The sequence below is a fragment of the Harpegnathos saltator genome, unplaced genomic scaffold (assembly GCF_003227715.2).
Source record: "Harpegnathos saltator strain DR-91 unplaced genomic scaffold, Hsal_v8.6 scaffold89, whole genome shotgun sequence".
In the NCBI taxonomy this organism is placed as follows: domain Eukaryota; kingdom Metazoa; phylum Arthropoda; class Insecta; order Hymenoptera; family Formicidae; genus Harpegnathos; species Harpegnathos saltator.
Window position 1 is genome coordinate 455,187 of NW_020230716.1, and position 24,185 is coordinate 479,371.

Below are 24,185 nucleotides of genomic sequence, written 5' to 3' on the forward strand. Positions count from 1 at the left end.
TTTTTCTTCTATCGATCGCGACGCGACGACCACGACGAACCTATAGATACTTACATCGGTGTCAATAAGCTCAGACGAAGCCTCTTCCGTCCGTCTTTCGCATTTAATATCGCCGGCTTCCTCCGAAGATTGAACTTCCGAGTTATCCTTCACAACAGGCTCGGGATCTTCCCGTACGTTCTTCTCCTCGTCGCCCGGGGCTGCAGCGGCCGCCGTAGCAGACTCCTCTTTGTTCGGATCGATACGATAGTAATTCCACTCGTCTTCGGAATCCTCGCTATCCGCTACATTATCCGCTTCGGGGATCAGTGCATGCTGGAGAGGTTCTGGAAGAAGCGTGAGAGAAGTTAGAAAAAGAGAGAAAGGGCGACGAACCGCTGGCGAATAAAATTCGCTACGCCGCCACCTTTTATCCTCTTCTGCCTTTCGTGTAGTTTTCAAGAGGACCGCCGCACATTCATATTAACGCTACTTATGTACATCTCGAAACATAACGAAACAGACGAAAAAAGGAAACAATAGCGGGGGGTCTTTGCCCCACCGTTGCGACGTTTCATCGCGATTAAATAAAAATTCGGTGCGCGCTGTTTGTGTGTCTCGAGTAAACGGCATATTCTTTCTTCAATAATTTATTGATTTCCTTGGATTCTTACAGGCGCTCTCGTATTCCCCCTTACGAGGGTACCGACAGTACCGTCGAGAATTATTCGTACGTGATATTACAATATCGCATTTAAATTCAATTTCCATACTTCTCGTTTTATCAAGACGGACTCGTCCGTTTCTTCCCGATCCTCATCCTCGTCCAGACGGCCGGAGAGGAATCTTCGCAAGAAACGCGTCGTTTCCGGCGCGCGAGAACCCGGAAACTACCGCCTGTTTATTCTGCTCGCGCGGGTTGCAATGTAATTCGCCCAATAATTCGAAAGGAGCCTCACGGTTTCGCTCACGCTCCAACTCGTCTCGTTAACGTGTCGACGAGGTAATGTAACACGTACCTGCGAGGTACACCTCTTTCTTCCTCTCTCCTAATGACCGGAGGGATATCGAGCAGAATATCGAGCGGCTCCAGTCGCTGGAGTCAATCAGCGCGAGCTGGACGCCGGATTCGGAAAGCGAAGGGGAATCGACGATACTGATAGTATCGGGAGCGTCGCACTCTGCGAGATATAATGCACACGATACGCGGACAACGACACCCGCCCCAACCACCCTCTCTGTCACACGACACCACCGGCAGGATCGTAAAATGGAATGACTCCGCTCGCCAAGTGGGAGCGATCGCCCTCCGGTGACTAAGAGGAACTACGCCCGCCAAGAGATGCATTATCGATCTAGTCCAGGACCCCCGGAGCACTCCTCTCCTCCCTCTCGTCGCTTCTACACCGCCACCGTCGCTCCGCCACCACCCATCCACCCACCTAACCACCCACCTGTGCACTGTGTCGCGACAGTGAGAAGGGAAGAAGGAGCTGAGGAGGAGAGGAGAGCGAAGTCACCCTTCACCGGTCGACTGGACGGACCTCGGAGAGAACCGATCGTCGTCGTGGCCGACGACGATCCGGCCGCGACCTCCTGAAGTCCTGACCTACTCAATGGAATTTTCTCGAACGCTCCATCTCGTGGCGGCGAGGTCGCGAGGACCTCGAGGATCTTTGTGGGGAACAACGGTGTTAGCTCTCGGCGGCACCACCCCTTCTCTATTCTCGACCGAGGGTGATATATATTCCCCGCAACGTTATTCTGCACGTTCGGCGGTGGGTCGAGCGTATTAGCAATACGCGATTAATTTCAATTGCGGACAAATGCTCCATCCAATTTCAAACACGTGTGCACGCGATGAGACCGAGATAATTTCGACGGAGTGACGACGAATCCACCTTGGGCTGTCGCGCATATTTGCCAATTTGAACAAGCCAGGCGGCCCGGCTGGGCACGGTTTCGTTCATCTTACCGATTAATATCGTCCGTTCGCGGTCACGCGTGATCCTAGTAATAAATCGTAATAACACATTGTGTGATTCACCGATATTACAACTTCATAGTCGTACGTGATATTTTCACCTTCGCGGAAAAACGCGATGGCTATAATTGCGCCGGAAAAGCTGCGTGAATCGCGCCGCGCTAATTACAAGCCTGTGGGGAAATTTTCCTTCTTGAAGCGTAAAATTTTCGTTCTACCGCGCTCTAACGAGCCGAGGGACAAAGCGGGAAAACGTATTTAGCCCGGGAAAGGGGAGGGGGAAAAAGGTGGGAATTATAAAAAGCGCAGCTGGAAGGACAGACCTGCGGCTTTGAATACGGCCTCTACAACGGCCCACCTGACTGGAGGCTGGAAAAACTACGTGGAAACTGGTCAAGGGACGCCAAGAAAAAAGGAAAAACGCGCGGCCCACGCGGAGAGCGCTCGCTTAACCCGTTCTTAATTTCGTCTTAAGTTGCTTTGCTGCCACCAACGCAAACTCGCGCCGGCCGACTTGCGTTCTCTCCCACGCGCTCTATCACGCGTCAAACGCGTTTCATATCCGCGCGGATCGCCGTGCGAGAGTTCAATGCTATTGTATCCGACTTCGGCAAAAAGGGAAAAAAACGAACGACCCCCCGCGGCGCCGGAAACCGATGCATGTGAAGCCGGCGGAAGATTAACGCGCCGATAAGAAATCACAGCGAACGCGATTCGCTTCACATCGCAAGTCCCGACTTCTTCGTGAAGGAACGCCTTTTTCCGAAACGATCGATCGACTCGCGTCACACACGCGTCGTGCCGTTGGAAGAAAGCACATAGCGACGACCGACCAACGCCCGACGGCGCAATTCGAGCTTTCTCGTCGCGGAACGCGACGGAATATCCGACGTGTGGGGGAGAGAAGATGAGGGGAACACAAGCGCGAGCGTGCCATCCTTCCTTTGCCGTCTCTTCGCCGTGTGTCTCTCCCTCTGTTTTTTTTCCATTTTCACATGAGAGTGCCGCGAGTTCGGTGCGCGGCGTGTATCGGTCGCGAGGGCACGCAGAGTAAGAGGGAGAGTTAATTTTAAACCGACATCAGGAGGACCGACGAAAGTACGCGAATGAGAAAGGGAGTGAGGAACAAACAGAAAGAAGAGGAGAGAACTCGCGTTTCTCGCGGTTATATCCTGGGACGTAAAAGAGATTCGGTCCGTCGAGAACGGCGGTATGCTCCAAAAAGTACGAGTACGTATGCGCGAAAGCGCTCGGCGAAATATTCGCGGATCGGTTATTATAGATCCAAGAGCTTCGTCCGAGAAAGTTATGCCAGGCATGACGTGACGTTTCCGCGAGGAAATTTCGAGGCGCAGCGCGCGAAGAAGGCGCGCAGAGAAAAGAAAGATGGTTAATGTCACTATGATAATCGTTATTTTCGGCGTCAACTGTTATCTTCTTATTGTTCCAAAGTGGTGACGAAAATATGCATTTTAGGCTGTGTCATTGTTAAGGAGGGAAATTACGCACGCAGAGCAGGCCATTTTCAAGGCCATTTTTAAGAATTTTTTTTTAACAGAAACGGTAGGATCAATGGACTTGAAATTTTCAGTGTATTCATTAATATTCAAAGTATAAAATAAATTTGTTACTATCTATATGGAAAATACACATTTTTAACGCACAAATTTCAACGCGTTTTTATCTGGAAACATCATTTTCTTAAACTGTCGACACGATTACGCAAAAACTGCTGAACCGAATAACTTGAAATTTTTACACAATATACAATAGACATGTAGTTTTCGCCCCTATCTCGAATACAATTATATTTTATTTTATTCATTTTTTTTTTAAACATAATTACAAGTCGAAAAAAGTTTCACTTTTGATACTTTTTTTTATACAGTCATTATTTTTCCAAACTTGACTTCCTGCCTTCATTTTGGTACGGGCTATAATGGCAATCGTATATTTTAAAAATCTTTCTCGTTTTTTGATTTCAGAGTAGTGAGAGAATTATCTCGAACCGGAATTATCTCGACAGCAAACATAGAGCTCGCAAACGGATGACCGCCTTTTTATTTATAATTACAAATTGGATTGGTTCTTGTGATTCAATAAAATTTATTTTATACTCTGAACATTAATGAATATACTGCAAAAATTTCAGGTCCATTGATCTTACCGTTTCTGTTAAAAAAATTAATAAAAATAACCTTGAAAACAGTCTTCCGCATGTAATTTCCCTCTTAATACAACACCGCGTAGTAACACTCGCTCGGAAAAATGCTTCTCCTGTGATCACGATTCTTTCACCATGCGATTTATATATTTATAAAATGCCACACGCTTTCCTCGGTATTAGCCGAAACATACGTAAGAAATTTCACGAGGAGTCCGGAGAGAAAAAAATGATCACTCGAGGATAGAGCAGAGAATCGAAGATGTCGATGATCGAAGGTGAGAAGAATAGAATCACGCCTCGCACTCTCTCCACGCGTCCTTTCTAAGGATAATTCCTTAATCGCCGGTGTCTAACGCAGCCCGGTCGCGGACAAACAACCGAATGATCGGCAGTAACTACCTGATTTACATGCGAAAACGGCGGTGCAGCGTGTGCTCGATTTCACGCCCAAGAACCAGACACAACCTAAAAAGGAACGCGACGCAGAGACCGAGCCGCGAGCGCATAAATGAAACAGGAGCGCATAATTGAAACAGGATCGTGGAAGTAAATAGGATATCGGGTTCGATCGCGGCGTTTCTGTCGCCTGTCTGTTTTCTTCAGCTTAACTAGGTTGCTCAATGTTTTACTTTTAGAGTAAAACAAATAATCTATCATTGAAAGTAAGAGTGTGTGTGTAAGAGAGAGAGAGAGAGAAAGAGAGAGAGAAAGAGAAAGAGAGAGAGAAAGAGAGAGAGAGAGAAAGAGAGAGGGAGGGGGGAGAAGAGAACCAAGTTTCAGTCTGTTGAAAAGAGCAGTTTTTTTTTTAAATACGCGTCTTATTCTTTCAGGTAGAATCAGATTCGACAGACCCTCAGGTGACGAAAATCGTGGCACCGTCGCGAATTAACCTTGGGCTTCGCGCGGACACGGAAGAGACGACAAGGGAGTTTCTATTTTAAGTCGCGAAAAGACTCGCGCGCGAGTCATAGTCCGGCTTCACGTATGACCGAGGGATATTGTCGCGCCTGCGAGAACGGACAAAACGTGACTAAGAAACTAGGGAGAGGGGAGACACTGCGAAGAGAGCAAAATTGTAAAAAGAAAAAAAAAGAAAGAAAGACGACAGGTGTCTCGCATTTATTCGCGAGTCATAAACGACGGGTTTAACTAGTCGACCGGCGAAATGCACGTCGTATCGTCTCGCGTATGCCAGCAAATATGCACATTCGTTCGTTCGCCCCGGCAACAGAGGACTGCGTTGCGCCGTTCGTTACGTAAATAGTTATCTAAGTAATGACGAGCGTTTATTTAAGAACAAACGGTGCGTATACGTGTATACGGATACGAGTGCGAATTTCACTGGGCGCGATTGTGCGTTTCTTTTATCGCGCCTCGCTTCTCTCTTTCTCTCCCTCTCGCTCTTCGTGTCGGGTCGAAACACGGCGGTCTCCTCGCGCTTGCAGTCTGTCACTTTGTGTACGTGAGAAACACAGCCGATGTTTTTATACACCTGCTCCTCGGATGAGAGAGGAAGAAAGAGGAAGAATGTACGTCTGGAGAGAGAGAGAGAGAGAGAGAGAGAGAGAGAGAGAGCTGCGAACGAGGAGGGAAACGAACCTTAAATCTGCGGCGCATAAACTCTACTCTAGGATATGACGGCCACGCTAGATCACCATCGTCATCGTCATCGTAGTCGTTAGTGTGCAAAAACGCGCACGTTATCTGTCTCGACGTTATTACCGCGGCAGCATCCGCCGATGATTCGGTGATCCTTTTTTGGTACGCTGTTTTCGCGCTGCGGAGTTTCCTGCAGCGCTAAAATAATCTCCCTCTGTCTCTCTCTTTCCCACCGCTTCGTGCGACCGCTTATTAATCTCGACGAGCGCGCCGCGGTATCTCCTACTTAAAACTTACAAGATGCTTTGCGATTCCTGTTTCCTGTCTGCGAAAATAACGATACGGTGATCGCATTTCTTACTTAACGAGACGAGTTGCCGCAAAGTGAGTCACGTTTTTACGTCTCGTTTGCGAGCCCACGCGTGAAAATCAGCTACGATACGTCAAAAGTTCACTCGTGCTCTTCGGGGCACCGAAAAGCGAGAAGGCACAGCGAGAAGCGCGCTTAAATAGACAAACCGTGAACCCCAGAGGTCCCTGAAACAATCTCGGAGAATAGCACCGATTCACAAAGTACTTATACTACATTTCGACGGTACGGGCCGAGTCTTTCTCTCTTTCTGCCTCTTTCGAGAGCAGACTCTCGGAAGCGGAACGGAGAGGAGCTCAAGTACGATGAAATGCGCGACGCGCGGAGCGGACGCCGCGTTACCGGACGGAACCAACGGAACAGCCTCTAACGATTCGACGAGTTGCGTCATCGCGCGTGCCGTTGTGTTCCGTCGGCGATAATTCGCTGAAATCAGCGTAAGACCACACTCTCTCCCTCTCTTTCTCTCATCACGACGTCCCCGACGTGGCGATAGAGATCCAATTACCTTGGTCGCGCGCGCTCGCTCGCTCGCTCGCGGCAACAGCGAGGACTCACCACTGGCACCTTCACGTCGGGACGCGGAACGGATCACACGCTACTTTCGAGTCTATAAATATACGTGTGGACGACAACACACACGACGCAGGCAGGGGACATATGTGATCAGCAGATTAATTGCATCATGAAAAAGAGAGAGAGAGAGAGAGGGGGGGGGAGGAGAGGCCGGAGGCAGTGCGAGAAAGCGTCTTCGCGAAAAGTCGCCCTTACGGCCTCGGGTATCAATTTGCAATTAATTCGTTCGGTTATCGCCGAGCTTCTTGCGATTTTACGTGTCACATCGCGCCGTCTTGAAAGTGCGAGTTGCAATTTCCTTATCAACGACCACCACTGACAGGTTCTCTATATCTCCCTCTCTCTTTCTCTCTCTCTTTTTCTTTCGAACGTTCATTCCACCGTATCAACTCTTGATGCACAGCTACTGAGAATCACTAGAATTTCAATGCGTTGAAAATATTCGTAGCCGCGACTGCTATTTTTTCGCGTCGCCATTGCGCGGTGATTCCATGGATCTATTTTGCTCTTTCGCAAAGTTTTCTCTCGAGAATCACGCGCATCGGTGAAAGCGGGATTTTTGAGAACCATTAGGACCGGTCGGGCGACTGGTCAGCGAACCGAGGACCTCCTCATTTTCACACGATTCGTCTTGGGGAGCTGCGACTTTCTGACTTTGTGTTTCTCTCTTTTTTGCTGCATCTTTCCAAACTCGGAGCGTCCGGTGTAAATTTCATCAAATTAACGGTTATCGACGTGTCCTCGAAAAGAAGCTTCGTGGCTCGTTGCATTCGGCTCCGGTGAGTTTGGAATTCGCTGCTGCTTGCGACGCGCGTGCGCGGATGAGTTTCCGCGTTTAGTCACGACCACGCAGGGATTGCAAGAACTGGCGTAAGATCTATTTTCGCGTATTTACAGCCGCGAGAACCGAGCTCCCGTACCGGTGCGATTTCTTCCGTAATTCGTTAAATGAGAAACGAAACGCACGCTGCTGGAGCAGCGGCATGTATGACGATTGACACGACGTGCGAGGACAAATTCACGGGATTGCGACCTCGGTTTTCGAATGGCGATAATGACGACGATGACGGCGGCGGCGCCGACGCGCCGTTTACGGTGCAGCACAACACGGTAATTTCACAACACGATATTTTCGTACGCGCTTCGCATGATGCGCCAGGGGGAACTATCTTTTTCTATCTGCCTCGCACTCACTCTCTCTCTCTCTCTCTCTCTCTCTCTCTCTCCCTCTCTGCTCCTTTGTTTCTTCCTTCTCGCACACACGACTCGCAAAAACGCCGAGAAGCATCGACCGTGCAAGAACAAATATCACTCTTACGATTCGGCTTTTCACATTCATTTCTATATAGAGCAGTGGAGAAAAAGAGAAGAGACGATCGACGTAGAAACGTCGAACAACGTCGAGCACAACGAGCAAGAACGAGAACAAGAGGAAGAAAGAGAGAGAGAGAGAGAGAGAGAGAGAGAGAGAGAGAGAGAGAGAGAGAGAGAGAGAGAGGGAGGGAGAGAGGGAAAGGAGACACACCGGGCCTGGCTCGAAACCGGTATACGAACTCGCCAGGGCCCTGACTTCCGGGCCACGGATTCTACGTCTATTCCTAACGACGGAAGCGCTGCTATCGCGCCGTAGAACGTATATTTTCATCGCGAGCACCACGTTAGGAATTCCACCGACCGAGATCCAACTTTCCCCCGGTCGCCGCCGTTTGCCGGCCGGCTCGAGCGGCCGCCGTGCCGTCGCGATGGTCGTCGTCGATTATTTCGCGACATGTTTGCGACCGACACGGAGGCGTCGCGCTGCAGCGTCCGTTCCAAATTTAAATTTGCGTTTTGGCCTCGGCGTTCCCTGTGGAGCGATGGAGGCCGTCCGTGTGTGTGTGTGCGCGCGCGAGAGAGCGAGCGAGCGTGACTATTTAACGTACCTCCGAGAACGTTCCTCGTCCGCACCCGGTCAGCGGATGCAGCAGTCGCACGGAGGCGCAGCGATAACCTGGTTTCACCAGGAAGCGATATACATCCAATAGAGGCGGGACCGGCGTGACACTGAGCTGTGTATATCGCGACGAATACTTTAGGGAAGCTCGAAAAAGAGAACACGCACTCACGACTGTACGAGGCTCGTAAGGAACTGCCGGCGATCCCCTTCTAGCGCGACCGCGACAATTGGCGGCACGTAGTCTGATTGGTCGTCCACGACCGCGGCTGTGGCCAATCGTGAGCGCGCTGCGCGAGCTTGCGCCGCGGCGCGCCGGATTCGAACGGACGTAACGGTACCGGCGAGAGACATTCGACGATATTTTACAGTATTTTCGAGATAAACTTACCGTTATGAGATAACGAGTCGGTACGAGCCCGGAAATATCTTTGAAACGTACCGAGTCCAAGCGACTCGCTGTTATCGACTTTGTTGCATTATTAATCATTCGAATAAATAATTAAACGTCCAATGTCACTGCGCGATATTGTGACGATTTTCGTGTATATTTCATGAGAAAGAAAAGAAATTCGTTCGTCAACGAGACGGAGGAAAGTAAGCGGAAGCGAGAGAAAAGAATAAAGCCTAAGACAGTGTCAAATATATATACTAGGCGTCGTGACGAGATATTTTTTATCGGATATAAACGTTACGTTTTATATCTACAAATGTTTTTTTTGCTACCAACGATAATAGTCGATGCAAACACTGACTCACTGTCCAACACGTTTCGTATCTCGACGTTTAGATTAAAGAGCAATTGAAAGCTTTCAGTTGTCACGCGCAAATTTATGAGAATATAACTTGTCGGACTTTTATCTCGTGAATCAAGTTTATATTGAAAATATTTATAACAATTTCGCACTCTACCAACGTGAAAATTTGCTGCTTAATCTAATTAACTTGGAATAGTTCTTGTTCGACTTTTGTAATATTTCACGTAAAATGCATCGAACGTTGGTCGCTCATTATTGCTGTGGTATTATCTATCACGTGGTATTATCTATTATCTTTCTCGTAAACAATTCTGACTCTGAAACGTATAGACATAATGAGGCTTTTTAAAAAGCGCATATCTGCTGCGACGAAGATTTACGACGCCTAGTTTACAACGCTAACGAGCTCCCGCGATTATCCTACATTCGGCATTTCCGTCTACCGAGAAAGCGCATAGAGAATTGACTGAGAAGAGAAAAATATGATTATTGTATTACCCTTAGTGTGTTTAAATTTCCATTTTTGCAGTGTTACTGATGCGGGTTGAATGGAATTAATTTTAGTAGTCGATAGAGGGGGACTGTCTGCTTTCCTCGATACGATATCTTCGCTGACACGTTTAAACGCAATTGCAAACGCTTTTGCTTCTAATCGTTGTGCACTAGGCAAAATATAAATCGCACGAATCGAGCGTTTTTCTCAGAGATTTGTAGTCGAGTTACTTTTACAAAAATGTAAAAGCGTAATAAGAAAAACACGATGTTGTGCGATTGACAATGCCACTGACGGCCGAAAATTCGACCGTTAATCTGCGTTGAAGAGAGTAGAAATTTATACACGGAGAAACGTAGGCCAATCGATGCCGACAAAGCGCGCATAAAAGGATATGAAAGAGGGAAAAGACGCGATAATGCTTTCACGCGATATGATATTCCCGTCGAGAGAAAGATAACAGTTTCGCCTGTGATTCCACACTCTCCATCCAGATAAGATATCCTTCACTGAATGCAATACGCGGTATCTCTTTCCTGTAAGTCGATAAGAGAGATGTTCATCGTATTTCCAACGGGACATAAAATGGAAGCAAGAGAGGGTGAGATCCATTTAGTTCGCACAAGTACGAAAAACGGTTCACCGTAGACTGCGTCATTATCTTTAAATGACGCGGGAATGTGCATCATGCTCTTAAACACATCGTCTGATTTTTCAATTGAACGATATTTGTACGTAGGAGAAAAGACGCGCGAAATACTACCTCTCAAGGCAGCGAAGAAACTTACAATGAACTCATCTCTCCGCGTATTCTCCGCGATATTGTATTGACAAGAATGTCTCTTTTTGTCTCATTCTGTCTCTTTCTCTTCTCTATTTTTAGACAATACAGGCTATTATCTCCCTCTCTCCTTCTCTCGCAACGTTCTCTCAGAAAAACGTGAAATATACCTCGTCTCTCCCCCGTGTTGTATAATGACTAGACGCAATCTCGTCGCTGATGTGGCGTGTACAACGGCGAGATCTACAAAACTACAGCAGATTTACACAAGGTGTCACCTCGCCGGCTAATTCAGCTATCGTCAACGCGTTCTGTCCGCCGAACTCGTCCGGGGCCGTACGGTCCTCGGCGACCGCGACAGGTAACACAGGAAGGGAAGGACACTCACTTCCGACGCAGACCGAGGACGTGAGCGCCGAACGAGCTCGAGATGCAGTTCGCCAACGACACGAACAGACTGCTGACCGCGTGATAAGCGTAACCGTACACCAGCGCGACGCACAAGCGAGTCCTTACAGACGACAGATTGCACTTACTAGCAGCTCGCGGAGAGGGTGGCGACTCATCGTCGTCGACGACGGGTGCGTCGGGCTGGGCAACGCGCGCGTCGCTATCTACGACGCCGCGTGGCGGCGGCTGCGGCACGTCATCTTTGTTGTCGCGCGGCACGTCGTCGTCCGCGCCGTAAACGTCCTCATCACTCTGTCCTCGGATACGATTGTCCATCACGTCGTCATTGTCGTACGCTCGCCGGACGTTCGCGTTGTCGCGACTAAGATCGTCGTCGTCCTCGTCCTCGTCCTCATCGTCGTCGTCATCGTCGACCTCGATATTATTGTCAGCTTCGCTTGTTATCCGCTGTGGCTTCTCGTCGGGGAAGAGCTCGCGCGACAGTCGGTCGAGAGGCGCGCGAACGTCCGGCGCGTCGTCGACGGCGTCTACATCGGTCTCTGGGCCCAAGTCGCCGTAATCGTAGTCGTCGTTACCGTCCGCGTCTTCCACATGCTTGCCGTTGCTGGAACTAGTGCCGTAAATCAGCCGACGGTTGTCGTCGAGGTCCAGATCGGTGCCGTTCTCGTGCTGCAGATCGGCGTCGAGCTTCTGCTGCTGCTTCACGAAGGCTGCGTTCACGTCGAACTGGCCGTTGACGTTCGACAAGAACGGATTGTTCGGGTCCATGTTGTTCAGTAGACCATTCGGCGCCGGATACGACAGTAGCGGATGCGCGTTCAGGGGTCGCGATGCGATCTCGATCGGCGGCGTCAGGAATACCACGATCACAGTGATGTTGTCGAGCGAGCCCGCTCGCTTAGCGCACTGCAGCAGAGTCTGTTGCACGTACTTGAGATCGTCTGCAAGAATGAAGGAAAAAAGAAACCGTCAGTTAATTCCTCGACAATCAAATGTTGATTACGACTGTCTGTTCGTCATCTCGAGCATGTAAACACCAAGTTGCGTGCACTCTTCTCACGCTCTCTCGTCTTCTTAGACTTATTCGCTATTTAACATTGAAAGTACCGCGGACGAATTGAGCAATGTGCTCGCATTTTCATATATTTTCATTTTCATGTATTTTGCTTGCGAGAAAGGCAACGCGATATCAATTTGAGATAGATTTGTCATCGCGCTGCAGTTTTCAGCAGATTTCCACCTTCGTTTCACACACGCGTTTCCCACTTGAGCTCTCTCGATATAATACGTTGCGATGAGTCAAGTGGTTCCGGAATCAAAGTAAAGTAGAAAAAGTGCTCGGTAGTTTCACCCCCCTCGACGGCATCGAGGGTTCAAGAGGGAGTAAGAGGTTACCGGAGCTGTTGACAGATAAGAAAGCACGTAAACGCGGCGTTGTTCGCCGGCGCGAACGAAAACGTCAGAGACGTCAGACGCGAGACGTGCGCGCTGGAGAAGAGACCCGACACGCGGAAGAGACGGGCGCGAGGATACAGTACGAGTATTTTTCAATGGATTCGCTGTTCCGTAGTCAATTAGCTTATCGCCGTGAGTCATCGTAATAAAAGTGCAGCTAAGGCTTATAGTCGGCGCAGTCAATGGCTCGTGAATAAAGTGCGCGCTCGAGGATCATCACGCGATCGCGCTCAAGAGGCACGTAACGTCACTCCTATCAGAAATATTGTTTCCTATAAAACGCTATAACTGTATATAATGCGCGCCGTGCCGTGCGGTGTCGTGCCGCGGTGGCTGTAAAAGTGCGCTGCGCTGCTCGTCGCGCGGCGCGACGAGATCGTCCTTGCTGCGCTTTACTCTCTACGGTACGACTCGACGACCTCGCTAAAGATAAGTCGCGGACTTTTTTACATATTTTTTGGAATACATTTTATATGTCAAAGTCTTCTCTTCTTCTCAACGTCGCGTCGGATGGAACGTTCGCGGGTAAGTCGCAGAGCGTCGCGCGTCGACGTTATTTCTTTTTTCTTTTTTTCTTCGAGGTAGGGAGAACTTTCAGGAATCGCGCTGTTTTGTTGTGCGGTATATCGCGTGCGGTATGATCCGCGTCTGCTAGAGATTTCACGTCGGACGAAAGCTCGACGAATTAGTGAAAGTACTTGACGCGGCGCGGCGGCGGCTCTCCTTGCACCCGCGAGAAAATATCATGCGGCCCTGGCAGAAAGTACGTTGACCTACGCGCTACACCGCCTATCGACGCCTGCGTATAGTCCTCTCTCATCCCTCTCTCCTTCGTCCTCCGCCGCTCGTCGTTCGCTCCTCTCCCTCTTTCTCTCTCTTTCTCTCGTGCCGTTTCGTTTTGTTTCTCCCCTTGTCTACCTCTCGTCGTCGCTCACCTCTCTTGTCGTCTCTCTTGTCTTCTCTTTCATACTCTCGCATTTACGCTCTAGTGACTTTATTATGCCGCAAAAGCATTCGTTCGTCAGCCGCAGAGCGGGGGGGGAGAGAGAGAGAGAGAGAGAGAAAGAGAGAGAGAGAGGAATATTAATTTAACCATCGGTCGGTCCGTTTTTTCCGCGTATATTCGCCGCCTCTCTCCCCTCTGCCAATTTTAACTGCCTCCCGAATGAAAAAAAAAAGTACAGTCGCGCGAGAGAGATCTCCGGTCAAAGAGCACTTGAAGACCGTCTGGTTGCCAAGGTTGCGGTAGCTTCAGAGAGAGAGAGAAAAAGAGACGCCCGAAATCGAAGAATTACATCCTGCGAGGGTCGGAAATCTGTCCGATTGTCGAAGTCGACCGGCTACGAGCACGCCGGCGACGGTCACTCGGGGGACATCCGCATGGTCACCGGTGACGCATTAGGCGACCAAAGGGGACTAAAATACGGCCGCAACGATCGATAATCGCCGGCTGTATCGCTCAACGAGTACACAAGGATCAGGCGTGCGATAATTGGCGGCGCGGGTACCCCGCGATCGTGTCTCATGTCGACGCATTACTTATTTCGTTGCGCGAAGGGGAAAAGAGAAGTATCCCGAGAGAGAGAGAGAGAGAGAGAGAGGAGAGACGGCTCATCCTTCGCTCTCCTCGCAGGCAGCGAGCGCGTTGAAGATGCAGCGTGACAAAGAAGGGAAGGAAGAGGGAAGAGAGAAGAAAAGAGCACCGAAGGGAAACATCCGCGCGGCACACACGCGTGCGCTATCGATTATACGTGCCTCTCCTCTCTCTTTCTCTCTCTCTCTCTCTCTCGAGGATTCAGCGAAAACGTGTGCGCGCACATTGTTAGTGCGAGAACGCGAGGGTAAAAGTGCGAATACGAACGTATGCGTAAGGAGAGGAACGTGCGCAAATGACGTGGTCGACCACACCACCGCAGGCGGCAGAACCACGAGTGTTACCCGCTTAATGAATTCTCTCTAGCGCACCTTTCTCCCGTGTATTCTCGACTCGCAGTCGCTACGACGGCCGACGACGATGGGGAGACGACAACGACGACGAGACAACGACGAGACGACGATAACGAGGATGACGGCGGCGGCGACGGCGACGACGACGACGACGACAGCGGCGACGACGACGATGACGGCGGCGGCGGCGACGACGAAGATGGTGTACAGCGGCCGCCCAAGGTCGCTTATAGCAACCAGCTGCGTGCATTGATAGCGAGGCTACGATAAGACTATGAATGGGAGTCTCGTGTGCACGAGTCGAGATAACGCGTGGCGCTTCGTGGTCTTACTGAATCGGCCGCACACGTAATAGATCGCGGTGCGTTCAGCGAGGGTGTGCTTCCAGGCGGACGTATGGGCGTCTCGTTAACGCGGGGTAGTTCGCTGAAGTATTATGATCGTTAACGCGAGCAGACGTTACGCGTATGCGCGTCTCGTCTCTGTGTGCGAGGGAAGACCGAAGCGGGCTGGTAGCAAGGAGCAAGTTGTCACAAGGAGACAGCTCGGCCATACGTCTCTCGTTCATACATCTATTGTGAAGGAGACAGTGAAAAAGGAATCGCGCGAAATGCTCCTTGAAGATCCAGATGCGCGGTCCAAGTGGCGAGATACCGAAGATAAAGTACCTGCACACACCGTTGCTATCCACCACCGATCGGAGGGACCGACACGACGCGACGCGGCGCGGCGCGAGGCCGGCGTGCGGGTACTTTCTGTGGCGGACGGCGATATGAATTACACGGAAATATTAGATTACACGTGTCGGTCTCGACGGCATGTCCCGACCTGCGCGACAGCTCGAGTGCGTGCGGAGAAAGAAAACGACGCGCGGTCGCGCGGCGCTCGAGGAAAACGTCACGGCCGTCCGTGTTTCTTTCTTCTTCCTTTACGTCGTCGTCGGCGAGCCGCTGCTCTCTCGAGACGCTCTCGATCGGGGATTTCAATCGATCGATCGCGTTTCTCTCTATCTCTCTGTCTCTGTCTCTCTCTCTCTTTCTCTCGCAATTTTTCCATCTTCATGTCTCGCGGACGCACGAATTTTCCGCGGATCGGCGCAACGTCGTTCCTTCTCCCTTCCGCGTCAAAAGCGCGGCTTCTCCATACCGATATGAATTATGTAGGTGGCACGCGCATAAGTACATCCAGGTTCTTGCTCGCGGAACGATCGTTGAACCAATGTTCATCGGAGCCGACTGCTCGCGCTCGCGGTTGCCGCTCCGGAGTAAATCAACGAGTTTTACCGCGTTATCACGTATCCGGTGCATCAAGAACCGACACCACGCACGAGACCGGAGACTCGATGATTTCGAGTACTCCGCGGCAATTGTTATCACAATGTAACGGTGCGCGGACTTTGCTTGTTCGCGGGCAGAAGGCGGAGAGAGAGAGAGAGAGAGAGAGAGAGAGAGAGAGAAAGAGAGAGAGAGATCTCTCTCGCCGGTGTCTTCGTGATGAAACGGCAACGGCACGGCTAACTGCACCATTGTCCGAGAAAATCAGAAACCATCGTGCGCTAATAACCGATATGCGTTATCAACTCACGATGTACGATATACGTGTAAAAATTAGCACGAATTTCTCGAGACGCTGGCTGACTAATGCCGACATGCCGACCGACCGACCAACAATCGGCACTTCTCCGCGTTATCCGAGGCGAGCGTAACGCAAGGCTTCCAAAGCATGAAGTCCCGATTTGGGCTTTTTCCTGCGCGAGAGATTCTGCTCTCGCGCTAAACGATATCGCCGATAGCCGAGACTCTCTCGCTGTGAAACTTCAAACCTTCACGAACGTATGATTAAATTTCGCGATGACGAGTGACGAGGAACGTCATCCTCTCCGAGGGAGAGAACAAGCGCGGCTCGACTCGAATAATAATACATCAACGTTAACCTTTTGCTCTCTAGAAATATATATGTCACAGCGGAGCGGCCTTGAAAAAACGTGTATCGTCAGATTAAAAACATATAGACGCCGCATTCGGGAGATTCAGAGAGAGAATAATTCGTTATCGCGAGTACCCTTCACGAGACACGCACATCTGCTGCGTTGTTTTCGCAACGCCGAAGGTCGCGGCGGGCCGAAAACACGGCTCCGGTACATACGAAATTTCCGAACGCGGTGCAGTAACGGGCAAGGCCGGGACGACAAAGAGAGACCAAAAAGAGGGGAAAAAGGCCGAAACAAGCGGCGATGACTCACTCTGACGAGAGCACGGAGCGATCTCGCTGAGGCGAACGGCGAGCGACCACCAGTGGGTGGTAGCAGGCGGTAGAATCCCGCGAAAATCCGAGACGCGCACCGCTCGAGGACGCCGGATGCTGCTGCTGCTGTTCAGTCGGCGCAGCGTAGCTCCTCGTCGTCGTCTAGGTCGGCTGAAACTGTCGCGCTCGGCGAGAGTCGCTCGAAGCGAACCGAGTCGAACCGGCGCGCAAACTCAGCCGCGAGCCGGCTTTTCCTCCCGGCTTCGTTCGCGAAATGAAATCGCTCGCTCGCACCGGCGTGGATGGGGAGCGGCGCGCGCGCACGTCGCGATATTTATACCTCGAAATAATAATGCACTTACGCACGACGTCCGTGAGTCGCGGCGAGCGCGCGAGTTTCTTTCCGCGACTTTGCCGGCGAATTCCCGTCGTCGTGTCGTCGTCGTCGTCGTTGTTGGCCGATCCTCTCTCGTTCACGTTGCACCGGGCGTGGCGTTTCGCGACTGATTTCGCCGCCGCGCCGCGTCCGCCGGCGCCGCTACCGCCGCGCCGCCCCGCCGGATGTCGCCACCGCCGGCTGACCAGCCGGCCAGCCGATGACTCACGCCACCCTCGCGCGCACCACAGCCGGCCGGCTCCTAACCTCCCTCTCCGCCCAAACACGTCATGCACGGGGTGTCCGTTCGGTACGCGCGTAGGATTTCGGAGTAATGGCGCCGAAATGGCGAGAGAATTTACACCGGATATCCTACCTACGGAGAAGCCGCGCTGCCTCGTGTGGCGTTTTTCTTCTCCCGGCGCGGGGAACCAGGGGTACGTCAGGTTGCGCGGGAAAACTCACCGCTACCCCCCTTCGAGATATCGAGAATCGTGAAATGACGAGACGCGAGATATCGGATGTTTCCAATCGCTCAGGAAACGCGCGAAGATCATCTCCGCGGCTTGCTCGTGATGTGATAGAAAACTTCGCCGCTCGTTGCTCGATCGACGACATGGTACATTTTTCCGTATCTGTAGCATCGAAGATCGGACTTGCTGCTCGAAATTATACCGCTTTCTTAATCGCTGCTTTCACCGGCGTAGAAAGTTTCTTTTTTCACGAGCGCGATCGATGTGCTCGCGATGCGATCGTCCCGATGTATCGATGGGAGAACGTTGTTCGCCAGCGTGTGCAAAAAGCAAGAGAGGGGAAGAGAGAGAGAGAGAGAGAGAGAGAGAGAGAGAGAGGGAGGGGGAGAGAGAAAGAGAGACATGTATAGAGCGTGTGAAATAACCTCATCGCTTCGCTCATTACTCGCACACGTGTCAACGGCGCTTCCCCTTTTTCTTCTCCCCTTCGATCGCAATTGACAGACGATTATTGCCTCAATGTTGTGCTATCTCCACTCATCCCTCGCGCTATATGTTTTCATATAAAACATATCTGGCTAACGAACCCAGTTTCTAACACCGAGTGGCATATTCGGTGAGATTTAACGGAGCATTGAAGAAATGCATATCCATTTGTCTTATTGCGCGACAGGAAGCACTCACCTCGCTGGTTCTCGTTGCTCCACGAAGGATGTCTTAAATGGTGCCTCGCTTTTACGACCTTTCATTCTGGGTTGGGCCATGTCGCGCCCGAAGTAACAGCGCGTTAAAAGTAGCATAATAAACGCGATACGTATTATTTTTGAGAATTAGCTCTTCCCCCGCGTCCCCCTGCTGCCCCCCTCTGTCCCTCTAGAGCGCGAGACGAGGAAACGAACGGGGCCGTTCGAGTCTAATGAACAAGAAGATCATGGACCTCTCTGGCGAACAGCTAGACCAAGGACGCGCACGCTCAAAGCGTTGCTAGATCTCTCAGCATTTCCTACTAGACGCGATGAATCATAGCCGATACTTCCAGCCAGCTGGAAACTCGCGCTGCTAAATTGCGTTCTTAAATTACGTAAAGCCGCGAGACGGTGACGTGACGTGGGAATTTTTGCGAGCGACTCTGAACGGCAGGAAACGACGAAGCTTAAAGGACGGGCGTCGTCAGGCACGTATTCACGAATTTCCATGCTAATTGCTTCTGCTGTCATCTCGCGATATCATCAAGCTCGGGAAAATTAAACGTTGACTCGACCCGATTTTACTAACGGCCTTGGTATACAAAGTACGGAAGTACTCTTGCGAGGGACGATCTGTCAAATAATCATAAGATGCAAATTGCAACTTGGAACTACCCTCGAGGATTCTCATGTTTCTTTCGGCAAGCTCCTATGTCTCGTCCGTGTGGCACGGTGATTATTACATTCAAATTTAGGACACTCGTCAAGCCCTCCGCGAATCCGCGAGAAATTTTCCAGAGATCCGCCGCACCCAGCCGCGAACGTCAAAGCTAAAATGTGATACGGCGACACGCTGTCGTAAATCATCCCGAGATACACGAACGCACGGCGTTCCTCCTCTCCCTTACCCAGTTATCTCCGACCAGTGTTAATAACCTGCGGAACTTCCTATACGCACGTAGCGTGTGATTCCTCATGAAATTATCCTCCCTTTATAAAAAGGGCTCAGCCTTGTCGCGGTAAAACGTCAGCGACATAAGGAGGCGCGGTGGGCGTCTCCACATGGTAAAAACAAAAAGGAGCTGCTCATAAAAAGCCTGCTCGCGGAAGGGTCACACATTTAACGAACTCCCCAACGTGCAACATTCGCGCGTTAATAATGCATTCGTTTTATTATTATACCCGTATTATACGGTAACGTGCGTATGCATGTAGACATGTCGAGGGAAAGAGAGAGAGAGAGAGAGAGAGAGAGAGAGAGAGAGAGAGAGAGAGAGAGAGAGAGAGAGAGAGAGAGAGAGAGAGAGGGACAGACAGAAGTAAAGGCCCTGTCAGCGCGAACAAGCAAACGGAGAGAGACTTGGCGTTCTCCATTCCGTGCTGCGCGCGGAATCGTGCACCGGGTCAAACGTGACGCAACCGCATCGTGCATCCGGGCGACTTCCTCGGAGGTGGAAACGATGGTGGAAGAGAAGAGAGAGAAGGAAAGGAAGAGGAGAGAGAGAGAGAGAGAGAGAGAGAGGAGGGAGAGAAAGAGAGAGAGAAAGAGAGAGAAACCGGCAGAGCGTAATGGTGTGGTGGTGATGGTGGTGGTTGCGCCGCGGACGTGCCGTCTCTCCGTGCGTCTCCCCGCGGCCTTTTACCGATCCGAAGCACGAAGAGCCGCGGCTCGCCGTAAAGCCATAGCGGGCATTGCCACATCGCATTCCGTCCGGTATGATTCACTAAGTATCTAACGTGGTCCGTACATGAAAACGCGGCGATACCGCGGCGCGCGTGTACGGTATACGCAGCCGTTAGTACACAGGACGACGATAACCGGCCGATTGGCCGCCGTTGTAATCACGATATTACCGTATCGCGCGTGGTATTACCGCGATCGTATGCAGCACATACACACGTACCTACACTTAACTCACTGCGTCGGGTGCATTAGCGCTTGTTGTCCAGCGGACAACTGTACCTTCTCGCCGCGCAGCAAGTTGCTCTTAATTGACGCGTCGAATGCACGGTGTGTGTCCTGTGAGCGTTCGCCGTAAGTTTAACGAAGGATTTTACGCGAGAGGTCTCAGAGGTCGCGACCTTTCTCCCCGACGAATGTCGAAGGGTCAGTAGTCACTCGAGTCGATTGAAACCGAAGGGTTCCTCGCGAATTTAATCTTCGAAAAAGATTAAATGCGGGGAAAAAAGCTGCCCCGTCCAAATCGAAGCCTGTTCACACGAACCCCGTGGTGGAGATTTTCATTAAATATGTAATTACTAAGATATCTAATGTCGCGAGGAGAGAAGTACGTGTGGAGAATTTCAAGGTTCCGAAATTCTCCATCTCGGAAACTATAAGCGAGCGACAGAACGTTAGCGGCGATCGCTCGACGACGGGATCATTTTTGTTGAAAACGCGAACTTCCGCACGCGCTCTGTTCCTCCCGTGAAAAATATTTTGAACGCGCTGCGAACCAATCGATCGACGCCAGTGACTCACACGGTGTCTGGCATAATTGGAGAATTATGGGTGCGCACGTCAATACCGCGGCTGCCACAGCTGCGAGCTTTGTGCCGTATCGCGCGGCATTTTTCGTTCGTGAAAGTTGCGGCGCGCTGCTCTGAGAGACGCAAACAGCTCGGCGGTCGACAACACCACGACCAACCAACCAACCAACCAACCAACCACCACCGTCGGCGACGAAATCCTCGCCCGATTGGCGAAACCGAATCGGAAGCGAATTAAGCGACAAATTGCAGACGCGAATTGGCGTCCGCCGGGACTCTCTCTCTCTCTCTCTCTCTCTCTCTATCTATCTCTCTCTCTCGCTACCTTCGAAGCGTGGGACTCCGAAAATTTCGCGTAATTCGACCCGAGGGTCGCAGGGGGCAATCGAGAGCGCGGTATTACGCGCGGGAAACTGCTAATCCCGCGCACTTCTCGATTCCGTTCACTCTCGCGATAACCCGGCGTCCCAATTCGTAATCCATCTTGGATTCGGCGCTCCCCCGAGTCGCGCTCTGCGAGTCAAATCGATCAAGCCGTCAGCGGCCGTTACCGCGTATAATCTTCTTCCCGGCGCACGAGCACGTTTCTCGGGCGACACCGAGGTGTCTTCTTTCCTTTCGAGAGGAATTTATCCGCGGTCCTCTGAATCATGCAAAGCGATCGCTAACTGCGACACGCGCGCGCACCGCGCGAACCACCTTTCCCTCGGACGTTTGAATGTTTCATACGCTGAAAATGCGACTCGTACTATATTATGTATCACGTCAGATAAGGTGGAAATTGGATTGCGCATTATAAAGTTAACTCGTTACTCGCGCTAATCAGCGGCGGATTCTGATTCATAATGATCCCGTAACACGAGAACGTCTGCATGGCTCTTTCCACGTTGCTGAATAATAATACACGCTAAGAGCTCTTGAAAAAATACAGAGCACTTCGTCTCGTCGCGACGCGAGAAACCATATACAATTTGTTTCATTTATCCGCGAATTTGATTCAGCACGCGCATGCTGACGAGCTCGTGAGTGATTTAAGGCTGATGATTCAAGGCATTATCCGCTTAGGCAGATAGAAATCTGTTCGTTTTTTTTCTTAATTGGAATGATTGAGATGTGACGGTAACAGGTGCTGTGTGTTTATTCCAATACAAAAGCATTGAGAAATGTTTTGACGGAGGATTCATGGACCTTTGTCTGTCAGCGTTGAGACCGAATAGTAAAAATCAAGCTTTGGACGGGAGCACGACGATCGTTTCTACACATCGATTTCAATTCGCCGGAAATTATCAAAAACCGGCATAAATTCGTCTCGCGAGTTTTCATGTGATTTGACCGAGCGGACTACCATAACGCGAGGCGTTATTCACGGCCTCGTGCCGACCAAAGAGTCTATAAAACTGGCTCTAATTCCTCCTTTTTTCGCATTAGCGAGAAATTCGAGAACACCGCGCCGATTCATGGCCGAGTGAATAAGCCTGCCTGAGTTTAACCGCCTTTCTCCCGTGGCCGAGCGTTGCTTCGATTCGCTTGGCTTTTTCCGAATGTGCGATCGTGTCGTTTCGACGCAACGTTCAAATTCGGCGATCGGACGTTATTAATACGATCGATGACCTGACAGACTCGGTGGATAACGTTTCGCCGCTATCCTCGTCCACTGTTCACGTTCCGTGAAATTTGTCAGAGTAAGGTGAAACGCCCAATAGGCCGTCGGCAGTCTGTCAATTTTCGACGATATTCTTGCGCGAATTTGATCAAATATTAAGGTATACCCCCGGGACTTATTATTTATTTATTTCTAATCCTCACCAGCTATACTGGATGTTTTATCGTACTTTTTCGGTTTTCGTTTACCGTGGGCGATAAAACAGCCGAACTCTCCGACAAATTCAACATCAGATTTCGAGAACACGTTCGGGGTAGAGTGTATTTTCGCGTAATTAAGATAAATGTGCGGAAGCAGTGACGTAGAAAATAAAATATGTAAACCGTCCGACCGGAATCTTCGCCGAGAGTCCTCGCGATGTTTTCGGCGCACGTCGCGCACAGAGAAATCCCGATTTTCCTGCCGCCGTGAGCTCTTCACCTTGATCTATCGCGGCCCCGGACATGTCACGTTCTCGATTATCCCCCCTGGGTAAAGAAACGATCCGTAATACCGAAACCACAAAATGAATATGGATCATTTTGTTCGATCGCCGCGGCGTGGAACGATCGTGAATGTAGTTGTACAACCGTGACGAGCCGCGCGCGAATCCGATGCGCTCGACTCCGGGGAGTGACTTTCTCGGCCGTATAATTGCCCGGTTGGTCGTGTTAAAGTTGCAGTTATGCACAATTGCGAGTCGTTGTTCATTCGCGAGGGGTAACACTTCTCGCACCGCCGAGTTTGTCCAATTATATATTACTCCAGCGGGCGTAAATAGCTCGTGATCGGAGGCGCGCGCGCAAACGCGAGCACGAACGTATTTATGTATCTGGAAAGCGTTTTTTCACGGCGAGAAACTGGAAACTCCACGGCTTAATTCACTAATTTATGACTTTCTCCATTTACGAGAAACCGCCTGAACGCGCGACGCTTCGGCCGTGTATTTTTCTTAACTTTTTCCCCCGTCTGCTTTTCGCTCCTCTTCGCGAGGGACAACGTCGGTCACGGCGATTCCAGAAAATCCGAATAACCGATTTAACCGAACGAATATGTCGAGCGCATCTGCTTTAACGCCGCATGATTACGCAGCGTTCTATTTTTATAATGTAATACTCTGTGTCTGCCGATAAGGCTATCTCGTGAACGATTAATCATACACCATTATGCATTATTCGATCGTGATAAAAGAGAGAGAGAGAGAGAGAGAGAGAGAGAGAGAGAGAAAGATGGAAGGAAGAAAGGAGAGATGTAAGATATCTTATAATAATAATAATAATAAACATATTCTACAAACCAAGTCCATCTTTTAAATAAGGAGGACTTTTCATTCTCTCAGAAGCAAAGGCTTTGAAATTCGTCTCGAAATCGTCGTAAAGTCATCGCGTACAAACTGCGATTTTTATATGACAAAGTACGACGAGTGGCTTTACGTTATCAATAATTAGAAAATTAATTGTATCGCATTAATGAAACGCGTAGCCACAGGTCTCAATTACTCCGCGACGAGGAGTTTTCACGCGTCGCACAGCGCGGGCGTGGCGCAACGCTAAAGAGCCTGGTACTTTCCGACGAACGAGGAAGTGTTCCAGATGACATATGTCACGTTACATACCACACAGGCACACGCACCACACACGCACCACACACGCGGATAATTTATATTTTTACACGCACGCCTCGCACCGATTAACCACTCCCCCGAGTGAACGCGTTCGCGGGTGACATCACCCGCGTTATTGTCGCCGCAAGCACGAAAGCTCGCCGTAGCTTAGATGGAAAGTGTAGAAAAATAGAATCGACCCGACTATTATCCGGAAT

At 50.5% G+C, this 24,185-nt stretch overlaps 1 protein-coding gene across 2 annotated transcripts in view; it reads right to left on the reverse strand.

The window, feature by feature from the left end:
* LOC105181883 (serine-rich adhesin for platelets) overlaps window positions 1–24,185 on the reverse strand; it is a 47,950-nt gene that overhangs the window by 6,137 nt on the left and 17,628 nt on the right. Inside the window, exons 8-9 of one of the 2 annotated variants that reach the window (XM_011138949.3) lie at window positions 11,177–11,992; window positions 55–326 (exon numbers count right to left, since the gene is read on the reverse strand). In XM_011138949.3, coding sequence (XP_011137251.2) covers window positions 55–326; window positions 11,177–11,992 — 1,088 coding nt within the window. The remainder of the gene's footprint in view (window positions 1–54; window positions 327–11,176; window positions 11,993–24,185) is intronic. The other variant, XM_019840763.2, reaches the window with a different exon arrangement.